At 41.4% G+C, this 19,761-nt stretch overlaps 1 protein-coding gene across 1 annotated transcript in view; it reads left to right on the top strand.

Moving 5' to 3' along the window:
* LOC124607296 (enolase-like) overlaps positions 1–19,761 on the top strand; it is a 127,777-nt gene that overhangs the window by 47,381 nt on the left and 60,635 nt on the right. The window contains exons 3-4 of the mRNA XM_047139588.1: positions 528–682; positions 7,622–7,984. Of these exons, the coding sequence (XP_046995544.1) occupies positions 528–682; positions 7,622–7,984 (518 nt within the window). The remainder of the gene's footprint in view (positions 1–527; positions 683–7,621; positions 7,985–19,761) is intronic.

Below are 19,761 nucleotides of genomic sequence, written 5' to 3'. Positions count from 1 at the left end.
TCAAAGACCTTTTATCTCTAACTTCAACTGGGTTTACTGCCCTTGGAACATATTTCTGACCATCTTCAGAAATTTTACCCATAAAATGAGGGATTGAAGATTATCTTAATACTACTGTACTACAGAATATACAGCTATGATTGGATCCCCCCTGTCCGTATGTTGAATTGTAGAACCCATCTTGGTCTCAAGATGTTGGACACAAAACACAAGACAGCACTTTGAGAGTTCAACTGCAATTCATTTGTAAATATTCTGGAAATGGCACATTTGTGGAACAGATGACAAATTGTAGGAATTCAGAAGTGTACACCTCTGCTGTTTTAAATGAGTGAAGAGACTAATCCTGGTCCATGCCTCTCACCACACCACAAGGGATCAGTTATTACTATGACCATTATGTCAGTTCAGCTTTTGCAATGTTGATTTATTAAGAATTGTTAATGTTAACAACTTGTTATAAAACAATGCACAAACTAAATATTTTTGACTGGTCCAATCACAGTTTCTGAATATTTTTTCCCCAGGACCTTGAAGCAACTCAGCAAGAAGACATTGATGAATTTATGATTAAATTGGATGGAACAGAAAATAAGGAAAAGCTAGGAGCCAATGCTATCCTGGGGGTTTCACTTGCTGTGTGCAAAGCAGGAGCAGCCAAGAAGGGTGTACCTCTCTACAGGTAAAATGCACTTTCACTATGGTACTGAAAGCAACTGGTGGTGGAATTAATAGAGAATGCTTACCTTTACTTAAATGATGTGACTTATGTAATTTACAGGGGTATTTATGATATAAAATTTGTCAATTTTTTTGTTTAGAGGATTATTTTTAACTTTTCTTTTTAACTTAGTTTCTCCTGTACAAAGCACTCTCATATATGTTGAACAAATAAAAACAATAAGTGTTCAGCTAAAAATGTTCCTTATTCAGATCATGATGTTATGTTTGGTATACAAACAGAAAATTTTTGTAATTTGACATTTATCACAAAACCAAAGCTGTAATGGCTGACATTGAGTATGATGGGTTTGGAAAAGTATGTACTGGACCTGAACAGAACTGAGAAGGGGAGCCTGGATTAATTGATTTTTAAAACTTATGGAGTGGGTTGTTGGGCATGTGTAATCAAATATCTTTTGTCATTGGTAGGAAAAATAGCCTTTTAAAGATAAATCACGTGAATAGGTGCCTACTTAGGAACATCTCCACCAGTTAAGGAACATCTCTGGCAACATCAGAATACGAAAACTTATCCACATTAGGTATCAGATATCACAAAGACAAGTAGCATTGCAATTTACAATGTCTAACAGTGATCCCTCGACAGATGCAGGTAATTAATAACATAGCTTACTAGTTTGAAGAAGAACGGTTGCCTTTAAACTACAGAATATGTATCACAGAACACATGCACACAGCAGACTTCCAGCAGCTAGTATTATCCTCATATGAAGAGACACATTGTCATTCATCCATTGTGTTCTGCTGATATAGTAAAGGATAAGAACTGTCAGTATTGTAGAATAAGTCAACTTATTCATTTAAAAAAGACAGTGAAATCATAGAAACTTAATCTATATACTGTATTAACAGCAAACTAACACTATACTGCTAAGTGCTATTAATGGTTAAAACATCCTTATTTAAAGAAGGAATTTAGGAAGAAAACTGCTACTTTGAAAAAAGCTGCAGTCTCCTCAGTTATACTGTACAGCTGCCGTTTGTCTGCTATTGGCAGCTTAGTATATACTTGATTGCAATGGTATTTTTCAAAGCAAAGTTTACCTGCATCAGTATTTATTGAGTCCTATTTACAGTACATTAGTTGTCATGAAGCTTTACAACACTGATATTTGACATGCAGATAACAGAACTTTTCAATCCTTGAATCTAAGTATTCAGATAATTTATATAAATAGTTGCTTATGGTGAACATTTTTAATTTTCTTTTGAACGAGTTGGAATTCCCAATTTTTTACTTTACATTACTTAGAAATTTTTTGAGTATTTTCTCACAGGAATACATACAACCATTCTGTACCTTACACATGAAAATTATTGTTGTGTCTTGTATTGTGACTTTGTAAATCACAGTTAGGTTTTGTTTGGAGCTAAATCTCTGCTTTACATAATGCTCTCTCATCCTGGCAAGAGGTTCTTTGATACCAGATGTTAGCAACCCTTTTTCTCAGCTTCTTTGGTTTTGTACGTAAACAACTACAGAGGAACAATGGGCTCTTAATGTTGAAAGAACATTTTTAAGAAAGAATTCATCTCCTGCTGTGACCTCTAGGAAAATTTCTACCCATTGTTCACCCATCTGTGAATGCTGTGACTGAGTTGCCATTTATGATTCTGTGAGTGTGTACTTCTCACTTTTTTAGCTAAACCAGATCATTTGGGACATTTTATTTCTGCAGACAAACAATTCATTACGAGGCTCTCATCTTCTTCATGAAAGATAAATGGATTTAGAAATAAATTATCAGTTGCAGTTCCACTTTGTCATAATATTCTTGCTGGAAATGAAATCTATTTTGTAATCACCACTTAAAATGACACCCCATTTTTGTCTAATAAGCTTTATTAGTATTTTACACTCCTGGAAATTGAAATAAGAACACCGTGAATTCATTGTCCCAGGAAGGGGAAACTTTATTGACACATTCCTGGGGTCAGATACATCACATGATCACACTGACAGAACCACAGGCACATAGACACAGGCAACAGAGCATGCACAATGTCGGCACTAGTACAGTGTATATCCACCTTTCGCAGCAATGCAGACTGCTATTCTCCCATGGAGACGATCGTAGAGATGCTGGATGTAGTCCTGTGGAACGGCTTGCCATGCCATTTCCACCTGGCGCCTCGGTTGGACCAGCGTTTGTGCTGGACGTGCAGACCGCGTGAGACGACGCTTCATCCAGTCCCAAACATGCTCAATTGGGGACAGATCCGGAGATCTTGCTGGCCAGGGTAGTTGACTTACACCTTCTAGAGCACGTTGGGTGGCACGGGATACATGCGGACGTGCATTGTCCTGTTGGAACAGCAAGTTCCCTTGCCGGTCTAGGAATGGTAGAACGATGGGTTCGATGACGGTTTGGATGTACCGTGCACTATTCAGTGTCCCCTCGACGATCACCAGTGGTGTACGGCCAGTGTAGGAGATCGCTCTCCACACCATGATGCCGGGTCTTGGCCCTGTGTGCCTCGGTCGTATGCAGTCCTGATTGTGGCGCTCACCTACACGGCGCCAAACACGCATACAACCATCATTGGCACCAAGGCAGAAGCGACTCTCATCGCTGAAGACGACACGTCTCCATTCGTCCCTCCATTCACGCCTGTCGCGACACCACTGGAGGCGGGCTGCACGATGTTGGGGCGTGAGCGGAAGACGGCCTAACGGTGTGCGGGACCGTAGCCCAGCTTCATGGAGACGGTTGCGAATGGTCCTCGCCGATACCCCAGGAGCAACAGTGTCCCTAATTTGCTGGGAAGTGGCGGTGCGGTCCCCTACGGCACTGCGTAGGATCCTACGGTCTTGGCGTGCATCCGTGCGTCGCTGCGGTCCGGTCCCAGGTCGACGGGCACGTGCACCTTCCGCCGACCACTGGCGACAACATCGATGTACTGTGGAGGCCTCACGCCCCACGTGTTGAGCAATTCGGCAGTACGTCCACCCGGCCTCCCGCATGCCCACTATACGCCCTCGCTCAAAGTCCATCAACTGCACATACGGTTCACGTCCACGCTGTCGCGGCATGCTACCAGTGTTAAAGACTGCGATGGAGCTCCGTATGCCACGGCAAACTGGCTGACACTGATGGCGGCGGTGCACAAATGCTGCGCAGCTAGCGCCATTCAACGGCCAAAACAGCGGTTCCTGGTGTGTCCGCTGTGCCGTGCGTGTGATCATTGCTTGTACAGCCCTCTCGCAGTGTCCGGAGCAAGTATGGTGGGTCTGACACACCGGTGTCAATGTGTTCTTTTTTCCATTTCCAGGAGTGTATATCTTTGTCTGATGAAGTCAAAAAGTTTTGCTGTTGATGGTCTGCAAATTGTCATCTGTATCATTTTGACTATTCGGGACATTGCATAAATTGTTAATGATTTTGAACAGTTATTTTGCCACATTATTAAAAGTACACATAATCTTTTCATTACACAGATCACAATTTCAAAGACTGTTATTTCTTGTATATCCCTTGCTCCTTGTGCACGTCAGTGATATTGGAGTATCCTATGTCCCTTAAGCTTGTATAGACCAGATGACTTTAATAGTTATTTAATAGACATTGTGGAAAACGCTGTAAATCCAATCCCAGACCATAGTGTAGGTTCTGCAGCTGTGGTAATAAATGACAAATGATACACCGTGATAAACTGGAGAGAATTACAAAAAATGATATAATAAAGATTGTAAAATCTTATAGACCTTCTGATAATTAGGATATACACGGGATGTCCACTAATGTCCTCAAGGAAATGATGTATGAAATTGCTGAGCCATAAACTGTGGTAATTAACAAATGTTTTACTGCTGGTGTCTTTCCAGACTCTCTGAAACTTGCATGGACAGTACTGGTTTATAAAAAGGAATACCCAGCCATGGCAGCAAGCTTCAGACCAATCTCAATTATTTTGGTCCTTGCTAAAGTCATTGAGACTGCAGTGAAAGTCCAAATATCAAATTACTCTTCACACATGCACAGCATGGACTCTGGAAAGGCAAATCTGCAACAGCAGCAGCAGTAGGTCTGGTTACTAGAAGAAAGCATAGTTTTGAGAATGAAGAATCTGTAGCACTGACACTTAGTGACCTTACTACGGCATTTCACTGCATTCCTCATAAGGTACTCCTAAACAAGCTCAGTAAATATGGAATTGGGTGGTACCGTTCTGGCAACCTTCAAATCTTATTTGGAAAACAGAAGACAGATTGCATCAGTTCAAGAAGCACTATCACATGAACTGAAGTCGGAATACAGTGTGCCACAGGCATCAGTAATGGGTCCCTTCCTGTTCCTAATACACTCCTGGAAATGGAAAAAAGAACACATTGACACCGGTGTGTCAGACCCACCATACTTGCTCCGGACACTGCGAGAGGGCTGTACAAGCAATGATCACACGCACGGCACAGCGGACACACCAGGAACCGCGGTGTTGGCCGTCGAATGGCGCTAGCTGCGCAGCATTTGTGCACCGCCGCCGTCAGTGTCAGCCAGTTTGCCGTGGCATACGGAGCTCCATCGCAGTCTTTAACACCGGTAGCATGCCGCGACAGCGTGGACGTGAACCGTATGTGCAGTTGACGGACTTTGAGCGAGGGCGTATAGTGGGCATGCGGGAGGCCGGGTGGACGTACCGCCGAATTTCTCAACACGTGGGGCGTGAGGCCTCCACAGTACATCGATGTTGTCTACAGTGGTCGGCGGAAGGTGCACGTGCCCGTCGACCTGGGACCGGACCGCAGCGACGCACGGATGCACGCCAAGACCGTAGGATCCTACGCAGTGCCGTAGGGGACTGCACCGCCACTTCCCAGCAAATTAGGGACACTGTTGCTCCTGGGGTATCGGCGAGGACCATTCGCAACCACCTCCATGAAGCTGGGCTACGGTCCCGCACACCGTTAGGCCGTCTTCCGCTCACGCCCCAACATCGTGCAGCCCGCCTCCAGTGGTGTCGCGACAGGTGTGAATGGAGGGACGAATGGAGACGTGTCGTCTTCAGCGATGAGAGTCGCTTCTGCCTTGGTGCCAATGATGGTCGTATGCGTGTTTGGCGCCGTGCAGGTGAGCGCCACAATCAGGACTGCATACGACCGAGGCACACAGGGCCAAAACCCGGCATCATGGTGTGGGGAGCGATCTCCTACACTGGCCGTACACCACTGGTGATCGTCGAGGGGACACTGAATAGTGCACGGTACATCCAAACCGTCATCGAAGCCATCGTTCTACCATTCCTAGACCGGCAAGGGAACTTGCTGTTCCAACAGGACAATGCACGTCCGCATGTATCCCGTGCCATCCAACGTGCTCTAGAAGGTGTAAGTCAACTACCCTGGCCAGCAAGATCTCCGGATCTGTCCCCCATTGAGCATGTTTGGGACTGGATGAAGCGTCGTCTCACGCGGTCTGCACGTCCAGCACAAACGCTGGTCCAACTGAGGCGCCAGGTGGAAATGGCATGGCAAGCCGTTCCACAGGACTACATCCAGCATCTCTACAATCGTCTCCATGGGAGAATAGCAGCCTGCATTGCTGTGAAAGGTGGATATACACTGTACTAGTGCCGACATTGTGCATGCTCTGTTGCCTGTGTCTATGTGCCTGTGGTTCTGTCAGTGTGATCATGTGATGTATCTGACCCCAGGAATGTGTCAATAAAGTTTCCCCTTCCTGGGACAATGAATTCACGGTGTTCTTATTTCAATTTCCAGGAGTGTATTTATAAATGATTTAAGCTCTCATGGGCAGGACTTGCAATTCGCAGAAGACACAGTTCTGTGCTCGAAAGGCATTGGTGTCAGTAAGGCTCAAGAACAAGTAGATGCTTTGCATGATGCATGACACAGGACAGTTGTCCAGCAGTAGCTGTTAACATTAAGTCTCAAACCATCTATATACTAAAATTCAGTCATTGGAGGTGGTCAAATTTCAAGGACAGATGTCACAAAATTTACTCCAAAAACACTGTACAGTTTAAAAGAGTTCTTTGACAGTCAAACAGCAAATTGAACTCCCTAAACAATTCACTGCTATATGAAATGAAGTGAACATATACTTTTTTAAAATTTCTCACTGTGTATGCCATTATGTGTTATGCTGTACTTACACAAATTTGTTCTTTATTATTATGCATACTTGTGCTAATTCATTTTCATATTATAATGCTTGTGCAATTTTAATCTTTTAAGACTTACACAGTCTATCCATTTGTGACTGGTGAACGATGTAGATATGGTGATAAATGGTGATAAACATGCTTTGTGCTTAATTATTTTAAATTAGCTGAATTATTATTTAAACAGTGCAAAGACCACAACTGAATAAAAACAATATGAAAAAGATAGACTACCACTCACCACAATGATGCAGATACGCACAATGAGAAAGAACATAGAAATATTTTCAGCTTTCATGCAAAGCACTTATTGCCTAGAGACAGTGGACAGTGGTCATGTGTGTGTGAGTTTTTGTAGTACAAAGGTGTTACAGTTCTACTTCTGAAGAAGGACTTAGTCTGAAAGCAGAAAATATTTCTACTGTTCTTTTCCATTGTGCCTGTCTGTGGCTCAGTGCCCCCCCCCCCCCCCCCCCCCTCCCATGTGCCATGTGGTGACTAGTAATCTTTACTTTCCACATTGTTGAAGTAATCTTTAATAGTGCATTTATTGTTAGCTTTAACAAGTTCAGTGACATACTGTATTTCATAAATTCTTTTGTGATAGAAACAGTGTGTGTGTGTGTGTGTGTGTGTGTGTGTGTGTGTGTATGCGCATTCACTACTTCCAGTAGGAAATCAAATGTGAGTTAAATAACTTTTTATTCTTGAATGGAAGAATATAATTAGAATATATCTGTTTCTGATATTACAGGCACATTGCAGATCTGGCAGGGAATTCTAACATCATACTGCCTGTGCCAGCTTTTAATGTGATTAATGGAGGAAGTCATGCTGGTAACAAGTTAGCAATGCAGGAATTTATGATATTACCAACTGGAGCAAAAAACTTCACAGAAGCCATGAAAATTGGTAGTGAAGTTTATCATAACTTAAAAAGTGTGATAAAGAGTCGCTTTGGCCTTGATGCTACTGCTGTAGGGGATGAAGGAGGATTTGCACCAAATATACAGAACAATAAGGAGGCTCTGTCTCTTATATCAGAGGCTATTACAAAAGCTGGATATACTGGACTTGTGGAAATTGGAATGGATGTTGCTGCATCAGAGTTTTATAAGTAAGCTTTGGTGTATTATCATAGATAAAATCTTTTTAAGGTATCTGTACATAATTTAGAGATATTGACCATATTGATGTAAGATGCACAATAACTGTTTACTAGTCTCTGAAAAAAGGGCTGATGGATAAACCAGTAAAAACATGCTTCAATGCATACACACTGTACAAAAAATATTGTAATGAAAAAAGCAGATTAGAATTCATGATTAGTCTTGGAGAATAGTTGCCCATATCCTCTCCACAATGAAGGTCATCATTTGGATGTCTACCTTGAATACTGAAAGTGTTTTGTATTACTGCCAGATATTTTCCAGAATTTTTGCCAGCCACACAAGAAAGGCCTTTGAAAAGAGACATTTTATTAGTGTGCAGAATATGAGCTGCTTCTCTGTGCAGCATCATGTTTTAAAAGAGGAAAATGACCTGTAATTGTGAAACTAAAATTTCATTCTCTTAATTCAATTAATACATTATAGTCAGTCTTAATCCATTCTAGATTTGGTTCATAAACCAAAGTTAACAAAGAAATGTTTTAATGAGCTGTGAAACAGCAAGAAGTGACTATCCAGTTCGTTCTTATAACACTCCCTCATTTCATCTCAGGTTGCTAACAATACATACACAGTACATACACGTTACAATAATTACAATGATAATCTTATAGTCCCCCCCATGAACCACAGACCTTGCCATTGGTGGGGAGGCTTGCGTGCCTCAGCGATACAGATAGCCATGCCTAGCTGCAACCACAACAGAGAGGTATTCTGTTGAGAGGCCAGACAAACTTGTGGTTCCTGAAGAGGAGCAGCAGCCTTTTCCGTAGTTGCAGGGGCAACAGTTGGATGATTGACTGATCTGGCCTTGTAACATTAACCAAAACGGCCTTGCTGTGCTGGTACTGCGAACGGCTGAAAGCAAGAGGAAACTACAGCTATAATTTTTCCCGAGGGCATGCAGCTTTACTATATGGTTAAATGATGATGGCGTCCTCTTTGGTAAAATATTCCAGAGGTAAAATAGTCCCCCATTCGGATCTCTGGGTGGGGACTACTCAGGAGGGCATTGTTATCAGGAGAAAGAAAACTGGCATTGTATGTATTGGAGCATGGAATGTCAGATCCCTTAATCAAGCAGGTAGGTTAGAAAATTTAAAAAGGGAAATGGGTAAGTTAAAGTTAGATATAGTGGGAATTAGTGAAGTTTGGTGGCAGGAGGAAGACGACTTCTGGTCAGGTGAATGCAGGGTTATAAATACAAAATCAAATAGGGGTACTGCAGGAGTAGGTTTAATAATGAATAAAAAAATAGGAGAACAGGTAAGCCACTACGAACAGCATAGTGAATGCATTATTGTAGCCAAGATAGACACGGAGCCTATGCCTATCACAGTAGTACAAGTTTATATGCCAACTAGCTCCGCAGATGATGAAGAGATTGATGAAATGTAGGATGACATAAAAGAAATTATTCAGATATTGAAGGAAGATAAAAATTTAATAGTGATGGGTGACTGGAATTTGATAGTAGGAAAAGGAAGATAAGGAAAAGTAGTAGGTGAATATGGAATGGGGATAAGGAATGAAAGAGGAAGCCGTCTGGTAGAATTTTGCACAGAGCATTATTTAATCATAGCTAACACTTGGTTCAAGAATCATGAAAGGAGGTTGTATACATGGAATAGTCTGGAGACACTGGAAGGTTTCAGATAGATTATATAATAGCAAGACAGAGATTTAGGAATCAGGTTTTAAATTGTAAGACATTTCCAGGGGCAGATGTGGACTCTGACAACAACCTATTTGCTACGACCTGTAGATTAAAACTGAAGAAACTACAAAAAGGTGGGAATTTAACACTTTGGGTCCTGAGCCATTGCGCGTGGGTGTCTACCATAAAGACTGGCTGATTTTAACGTATTTTAAACTACTACAACTCATGAAAGGTTTCAATTATAGCAATAAAATTACTCTTATTGAAAAACCTAGACTTTCTTGTTTAAAACCATATATAATACCTTTCTCTTGAATTAATACATACTTTTGACAAGTGTTATTATTATAACATTGTTTTTGAAAAAAGGAAAAATTGGTCAAAGGTATATTCCTGTATTTTCTAGAAGGATTTTTTTTTATTTTACACAAAAATTGTAATTATGATGGATACAGTATGTCTTATCTACAGTAACCTCCTGTAACTATTTTAGGATGCAATTTTGCTCTTTGTGTGGTAAAATTTGAAGCGCGGCATTTTGCACAGTGCTACTTTACATTCACTACACTGGTAGCTTGTGTCTTTTCGCCACACTTTGCCAGAAACTTCCTTATTTCCATAAGTGTAACTCCTTTCCACTTTGATAATGAGCAGGTGGGTGAAAGGGAATTTGTGCTTCATAATTTCCTGATGCATTGTTGAGCATACAGGTTAGTTTGTTCCTTTATATGTTTCATCATACTGTCTGTCAGGAAATGTGAAAAAAATTCTAGAGTTGCACTGTTCTGGTCTAAACTGACAACATTGCATATTCCAAATTGTCCTGAGAATAGATCGATATCTGGTGCATGATCAGTAGTCGTCCAACCTTCCTCAGAATCGGTGCAGCGCGCACGTGTCGGCTTCCCCCTCGCAGTTAGTCTCACTCATTCTTCAGGCACAATATTGACGGGATTACTTGCTGCTGAAGTGCTTGGACATCTGCTCTCCTCTTCTGAGTCTATCAGAAGAGTACTATTTGCAAATAAAATCATAATTACATACTGTGAGTTTTTTCAGTGAAAATCTGAACAAAAATTATAGATGATTTGTTGTCAGAATTCTTTACCTGAACTGTCAGAAACTTCTTCTTGAACATAGTCCACATCATCATCAGAGTCATCTACAATATCTTCCTCTGACAAATCAACGTCAATTTCTTCTAAATCACGATATAACTTGCGAGCAATTTCTTCGTCCATCAAGCCACCATGTCGACACTACTGAGACCGCGTGGGAAAAAATCACTGCTCACAAAACCCGACAAATAAAAAGGGAAGCACACCCTTCCACATATGAAAAAAATTCTAGAGGTGCACTGTTCTGGTCCAAACTGACAACATTGCATATTCTAAATTGTCCTGAGAATAGATCGATATCTGGTGCACGATCAGTAGTCGTCCAACCTTCCTCAGAATCGGTGCAGCGCGCACGTGTCGGCTTCCCCCTCGCAGTTAGTCTCACTCGTTCTTCAGACACAATATTGACGGGATTACTTGCTGCTGAAGCGCTTGGACATCTGCTCTCCTCTTCTGAGTCTATCAGAAGAGTACTATTTGCAATAGTGACCAATAGTGACCAATACTCGAACTACAGTCCACACAGTGCCTCCCAGACAAGCGGGAGCCGTAAGAACACACAAAGGAAAGAAGGGGAAGAACGAGAACACGCGCCCGTAAAATTACGGGCGCCGGACTTTCGGGCAGGTCGCGCATGCCCGTATTTTTACGGGCGTCAGCACCTAAGTGTTAAGGAGATGGGACCTGGATAAACTGAAAGAAACAGAGGTTATAGAGAGTTTCAGAAGAGCATTAGGGAACAATTGACAAGAATGGGGGAAAAAAATACAGTAGAACAATGGGTAGCTTTGAGAGATAAAATAGTGAAGGCAGCAGAGGTTCAAGTAGGTAAAAAGATGAGGGCTCATAGAAATCCTGGGGCAACAGAAGATATATTGAATTTAATTGATGAAAGGAGAAAATATAAAAATGCAGTAAATGAAGCAGCCAAAAGGGAATACAAACGTCTCAAAAATGAGCTCGACATGAAGTGCAAAATGGCTAAGCAGGGATGGATAGAAGACAAATGTAAGTATGTAGAGGCATATATCACTAGGGGTAAGATAGATGTTGCCTACAGGAAAATTAAAGTGACCTTTGGAGAAAGAGAACCACTTGTATGAATATCAAGAGCTCAGATGGAAAATCAGTCATAAGCAAAGAAGGGAACAGAAAGGTGGGAGTATATAGAGGATCTATACAAGGGCGATGTACTTGAGGACAATATTATGGAAATGGAAGAGGATGTAGATGAAGATGAAATGGGAGATATGATACTGCGTGAAGAGTTTGATATAGCACTGAAAGACAACATTCCATTAGAACTACTGATGGTCTTGGGAGAGCCAGCCCTGACAAAACAACCATCTGATGAGCAAGATGTATGAGACAGGCAAAATACCCTCAGACTTCAAGAAGACTATAATAATTCCAATCCCAAAGAAAGCAGATGCTCACAGACGTGAAAATTACCGAACTATCAGTTTATTAAGTCATGGCTGCAAAATACCATCACGAATTCTTTACAGACGAATGGAAAAACTGGTAGAAGCTGACCTCGGGGAAGATCAGTTTGGAACAAGTGAGGCAATACTGACCCTACTACTTATCTTAGAAGATAGATTAAGGAAGTGAAAACCTATGATTCTAGCATTTGTAGACTTAGAGAAAGCTTTTGACAATGTTGACTGGAATACTCTCTTTCAAATTCTGAAGGTGATAGAGGTAAAATACAGAGAGCGTAAGGTTATATACAATTTGTACAGGAACCAGATGGCAGTTATAAGAGTCAAGGGGCATGTACGGGAAACAGTGGTTGGGAAGGGAATGAGACAGGGTTGTAGCCTATCCGTATTGTTATTCAATCTGTATATTGAATAAGGAATAAAGGAAACAAAAGGAAAATTCAAAGTAGGAATTACAATCCATGGAAAAGAAATAAAAACTTTTAAGTTTATTGATGACATTGTAATTCTGTCAGAGACAGCAAAGGACCTGGAAGAGCAGTCGAATGGAATGGACAGTGTCTTGAAAGGAAGATATAAGATGAACATCAACAAAAGCAAAACGAGGATAATGGAATGTAGTCGAATTAAATTGGGTGATGCTGAGGGAATTAGATTAGGAAATGAGACACTTAAAGTAGTAGATGAGTTTTGCTATTTGTGGAGCAAAAAACTGATGATGATTGAAGTAGAGAGGATATAAAATGTAGACTGGCAATGACAAGGAAAGCGTTTCTGAAGAAGAGAAATTTGTTAACATCGAGTCGTTTCTGAAAGTATTTGTATGGAATGTGGCCATGTGTGGAAGTGAAACATGGACGATACATAGTTTACACAAGAAGAGAATAGAATCTTTCGAAATGTGGTGCGACAGAAGAATGCTGAAGATTAGTTTGGTAGATCACATAACTAAAGAGGAGGTACTGAATAGAATTAGGGGTAAAAGAAATTTATAGCACAACTTGACTAGAAGAAGGTATCGGTTGGTAGGACAAGTTCTGAGGCATTGAGGAATCACCAATTTAGTATTGGAGGGCAGCATGGAGGGTAAAAATCATAGCGGGAGATCAAGAGATGAATACACTAAAGAGATTCAGAAGGATGTAGGTTTCAGTAGGTACTGGGAGTTGATGAAGCTTGCACAGGATAGAGTAGCATGGAGAGCTGCATTAAACCAGTCTCTGGACTGAAGACCACAACAACAACAACAACAACATCAACAACAATCTTATACTTAGTTTATCTAAAAATATTTGATTTAATGAAATGTTATTGATTTACTATTGAGGAAACCACATGAAGGAGAAATTTTCACCGAGCAAGCAGGCGTTTGGTTCTTAATTGGTATAGCTCATTTGAAAGCCCTCATTCCCCTCTTTTAACAAGCATTTTACTTTTTCCAAAAACGTTGTATTTAAAAGGTTATTTGTATTCAGAAATTTTGTTTTCTAGAATGTTTGAATGTTAAAATGTAGTTCTATCTAAAATGCATTACCACAGTTTGACAGCTCCGATTTTTCAGTTTCCAAAAATGTAATTTTTTCTCAAAAATGACATGTTAGCTTTGAGAATTTCATGTAAAATTTGGGAATCCCCTTTTACAGTTAACTGCTCTCCTATAACATAGTATCTTAGCAATAATTTTGCCATTTTCTAATTATTCTGTTTTTAGCTGCATATTGTGCCTTTGTTCCGTTTAATTTTCGTGATTTTTATATTCATACCTGCAGTGGGATTTCGATTTTACGTTTTTCATGATTGTACACCATAAATTTATAACCACTGTGAAAAACCCATGAGATAATTGCTGAAAATTCCTCAATTTTATTTTTCTTCCTAGTAAGGATTGCCTCGATTTTACATTCTTACTCAACATCTTGCTTGACTTCATCCTGTTTTCTTCCTATTAATATGTGTTGAGACTGGACAAGTCATAAGTGGCATGAAAGACAGATGGTTCACACTGCGAGTGGTGGCAGAGTTGAGGGAATATTGTAGGCTGTTTTGGAGAGGAGAGACATGAGAGAGGAAATGCTGATAAAATCCACGTTCAGTGTTGCCAACACAATTTGCAACAATTCACTTAACTAGGCAGTACTGATACAGCTACTGCTAGGTTGCGGCAACTATAGGAAAATAGGACATGCAAACAGCAAGTGTTCAAAATGTTCTGGACAGATCCAATATGTGATGAAGAGGCCTAGCTGCCACCTATTCTTGTGCCACATATAACTCAATCCATTTTTTGCATGTATTTGCAATGTACTGTATTCAGCAACAAGATTGATCATCAACCTTTTAAATTCAAACACTGAGGCTCGAAGAATATGCTCGGCCAGACTCAAGGAACAGTCATTTACAGCTAGTGAGCTTTTATTGACTGGGGACTTGTTACATCACCCAACAGCCAGTACAGCCACCACACCACACTAACACACATAATAAGTTTACATACCCTATGAAACATTCAGAATTCCTAAAGTACTGGATTATAAAGTGTAAACAGGCACAGATGCTATAAATCAAAGTTGCTGTGAGAATTTCATTCTTCTCCTAGGTAGCAATTTTACCAAAACTCGTAATGTCAACTGACATAACCAAATCACAAATCCATAACCAAACAAGAAAGAAATTTCAAAATTTTACATCATGTAATAGACCCACTAGGGAAAAAGCGGGTTTTGCCACTAGTGATACTGTAGAATATGAAACTGGAAAGACTAACACTTTTGTTTATGATGTATGAGGTAATTGAGCCATTTACCAACACACTACTGCCACAAATTATACCTTACAACATTCAGTTTTGAGGATTCTTTCATTTTATATTCCCCTTAGAAACAGCAAAAATTTATAGGCTGCATGGTGAAACAAACTGAAAACTGTGAAATATAGTGAAAACTGCCAGATTACAACATCCTGGATGTTTAGCAACCAGTAAGGCACAGTGACATCACTCTAGTGCAGTGGCTTTTAGCATATAAGGTAAAAAACAGCAAGCTTACTTGGCAGCTTGTTGCAAAGTACAGCTGATGTGATCAGTGTATAGCAAATGAAGTGTCCACGGGTTCTACTTAGGTTCAATTCAGTAGTTATACCTCATATACCCTTCACTATCATAACTAATTTTACTTTCAGTCTTTCTGGTCAGAGCCTGTCAACAGAATCTGGAATGTATCATGCCTCTACCAATTGCAGCCATCGTAGGCTACTCCATATGCTACATTCAGCAGCTCAGTTAACAGGACATGTTCAGTGAACAGTTCTGCGATGGCTTGTGTGTCTTTATTGCAGTCTTCAGTGGTGTTTAATGCATTGTGATGGCAGACAGAATGTTATAAAGTAACAGGTTGCTGTGACAGAGAAACAGTGAAATCACAGCAGGTGTAACTTTATTTCATATTCATTGGAAAATCCAGGGTGGAATGAAACAATATAATGAACGGGACAGTTGTTGCTCATCATATAGCGGAGATGCTGAGCCGCAGAAAGACATAACAAAAAGACAGTGGGAAAGTTAACTTTTGGCCAACAAAGCCTTTGTCAAAGATAGCAGCATACACACTCAGACACACACTCATGCAAACGCAACTCACACACACATGATCACAGTCTTTGGCAGCTAGACTGGCTCCAGCTGCCAGCCTGTCATGTGTGTGTAAGTTATGTTTGTTTGTATATAGGTGTGTATGCTGTCTATTTTTGATAAAAGCCTTGTTGGGTGAAAGCTAACTTTCCAATAGTCTTTTTGTTGTGCCTTTCTGTGACTCAGCATCTCTGCTACATGGTGAGTAGCATCTGTCCTTTTTGTTATATTGTTTCATATTCACTGATATAAAAAAGTACCATGTGTGCAAATGGCACACATTGACAACACTGCAAATTGCTCCACTTCGACTACTCAGCACAGTGAACAAGGAAAGTGTACATGCAATACACTAGAGGTTACTACACTCACATTGCCAGAGTATACTGCACTGCCATTGGCTACAGAAGGAACATACACACCCCCTTGTTAGATTCCGACAGTTTTCACCATACTTTACAGCTTTCAGTTTAATTCACCATGTTCATCATTTTTTGCTTTTTTCTGGATGATCACAAAGGAAAGAGCTCTCAAAAGTGTGTGTTTTGACATATAATTTGTAGTTGTAGCACGTCAGAAAATAGCTCAATTATCTTGTACCCAGATACCAACTACAGTTTTTTGCCAAGTTTTACTTGCTGTTAAACATTTGTGATTTTTAAGAACTCATGAAATTCATTACCTAAAATTATTGTTTAAACATTGTGTTATACATTTAATTTCCTTCACTTTTACAGATTTTGTACAATGTAATGGTGAGGATTACAGTTTTCAATCATATGTGTCAATTACATATGCTTTTGCCCGTATTTTTGGGGTTATAACATTTTCCTTGATTCTGAATTTTCCATGTTTTTGCATTTTTTAAGTCTGGATCATACAAAAACATGAAATAGTTGTCTCACTGTAACAATCTTGTATTACAGTAAATTGTAATTTTCATAAATTGTAATTTTCCAAATTATGCTCATCTAAAAGTAAGTATAGCATGCAAAGTCTCACATAGTCTATGCTCAAGGGAAAAAATGTAATTTTCAGTTCATGTTAGCTGTCACTATGTACGAGGGTTGGAACTTTAATAGTGGCAAATATTTATTTACAACTTACACAAAGAAGACACATGTTTCAAAGTTTCACAGCATTGTGTATAACTCCTTACCAGCAATGTGGAAGTCGTAGGACACATTTAGCAGTGCCAGATGTGTTGATACATCAAGTGGAGCAGTCTACTTCCTGACGAATCTCTGTAACAGTTCTGAAATGAATTCCATAAAGTGGTTCCTTCATTTCAGGAATCAAGCCCCACCGATCGACCAAATCAGTTGCAAGTTAGTACCACACGAGACCTGGCATTGTCCTACAAAATGATGGGCGGATCCTACAGAAAGTGTCACTGCTTCTTTCTCTAAGCTGTTCATTTTTGGAACACAGCATGCAATACACCACAGTCTCAGGACTTAAGCTCTTGTGCTTACAACTTGATTCCTAAGATGAAGGAAGCACTTCTTTGCATTCGTTTCAGTACTACCACAGAGATTCGGGAAGTAAACCTCTCCTCTCGAACTATCAACACAACTGGCACTGCTAAAGCTATCCTACGAGTTCCACATCACTGACATCTGGTTATACACAATTCTGGTGAATACTCTGAAGGACAGTAAAAGTTTGAAACATTTATCTATTTTGTATAAGTTGTTAAAAAATACACTCCTGGAAATTGAAATAAGAACACCGTGAATTCATTGTCCCAGGAAGGGGAAACTTTATTGACACATTCCTGGGGTCAGATACATCACATGATCACACTGACAGAACCACAGGTACATAGACACAGGCAACAGAGCATGCACAATGTCGCCACTAGTACAGTGTATATCCACCTTTCGCAGCAATGCAGGCTGCTATTCTCCCATGGAGACGATCGTAGACATGCTGGATGTAATCCTGTGGAACGACTTGCCATGCCATTTCCACCTGGCGCCTCAGTTGGACCAGCGTTCGTGCTGGACGTGCAGACCGCGTGAGACGACGCTTCATCCAGTCCCAAACATGCTCAATGGGGGACAGATCCGGAGATCTTGCTGGCCAGGGTAGTTGACTAACACCTTCTAGAGCACGTTGGGTGGCACGGGATACATGCGGACGTGCATTGTCCTGTTGGAACAGCAAGTTCCCTTGCCGGTCTAGGAATGGTAGAACGATGGGTTCGATGACGGTTTGGATGTACCGTGCACTATTCAGTGTCCCCTCGACGATCACCAGTGGTGTACGGCCAGTGTAGGGGATCGCTCCCCACACCATGATGCCGGGTGTTGGCCCTGTGTGCCTCGGTCGTATGCAGTCCTGATTGTGGCGCTCACCTGCACGGCGCCAAACACGCATACGACCATCATTGGCACCAAGGCAGAAGCGACTCTCATCGCTGAAGACGACACGTCTCCATTCGTCCCTCCATTCACGCCTGTCGCGACACCACTGGAGGCGGGCTGCACGATGTTGGGGCGTGAGCGGAAGACGGCCTAACGGTGTGCGGGACCGTAGCCCAGCTTCATGGAGACGGTTGTGAATGGTCCTCGCCGATACCCCAGGAGCAACAGTGCCCCTAATTTGCTGGGAAGTGGCGGTGCGGTCCCCTACGGCACTGCGTAGGATCCTACGGTCTTGGCGTGCATCCGTGCGTCGCTGCGGTCCGGTCCCAGGTCGACGGGCACGTGCACCTTCCGCCGACCACTGTAGACAACATCGATGTACTGTGGAGACCTCACGCCCCACGTGTTGAGCAATTCGGCGGTACGTCCACCCGGCCTCCCGCATGCCCACTATACGCCCTCGCTCAAAGTCCGTCAACTGCACATACGGTTCACGTCCACGCTGTCGCGGCATGCTACCAGTGTTAAAGACTGCGATGGAGCTCCGTATGCCATGGCAAACTGGCTGACACTGACGGCGGCGGTGCACAAATGCTGCGCAGCTAGCGCCATTCGACGGGCAACACCGCGGTTCCTGGTGTGTCCGCTGTGCCGTGCGTGTGATCATTGCTTGTACAGCCCTCTCGCAGTGTCCGGAGCAAGTATGGTGGGTCTGACACACCGGTGTCAATGTGTTCTTTTTTCCATTTCCAGGAGTGTATTTGCCACTATTAAAGTTCCAACATTCGTAAATATCATGTAAGTGGTCTGTGTTCTGTGACCAAGATGTAACCATCTATGGGACAATATGAAGGATAACATTCATAAGTATCATGTAGTTTTCATTTAGCTAGTGCCAAACTGTTAAAATGTGAAAGCATTATGTCCGTCAACATTGTGTAAAGGAATATATTAGTCTGCCACCTGTGAAGTTTGTAGATTTTTGTTAATCAGTGTAAGTGACTGATTATGTCAAATATTGAGACTCCTGAAAGTTTCAAAGCTGTTCACCAACAAGGGAACATTTGGTGGCAATAAATATTAAGAGACTGAAAATCAGTTGCTGTAGTGTTGCGTAGTTTCTTTTACAAACATCCGTCAATCCTATATAGCAGGAGAATGGCTCAACATAACAGTTTGTGGCTTGTGTTGCCCTTGGAGTCTTTTGTGATGGCATGCTTCAAGAAAATCATTTTGGTTTACAAGCCCTCTTCACTTTGAGAAAAATACTAAAGCTTTTGACAGCTGACTCCGCCACCATCATCAGGAGTCAAAATCACTGACTGTTGGTGCTGGGTCAGTGTTATGCTTACATAGATGCAATAGCAGTGTTTAGAACCTTCCAGAGAGGACTAAAGTTACATATGCACAGAAGGCAAGTAGGGTAGCTCATAGCAGCTGCATCCTGCCATGGAACCGAGTGATGTCATGTGGCGTGAGGGGCTGGTGAAACTTTTGAAACTGCTGCT

Source organism: Schistocerca americana, chromosome 3 (assembly GCF_021461395.2).
Source record: "Schistocerca americana isolate TAMUIC-IGC-003095 chromosome 3, iqSchAmer2.1, whole genome shotgun sequence".
NCBI classification, from domain to species: Eukaryota; Metazoa; Arthropoda; class Insecta; order Orthoptera; family Acrididae; genus Schistocerca; species Schistocerca americana.
This window is presented reverse-complemented; position numbering and strand designations above follow the sequence as displayed.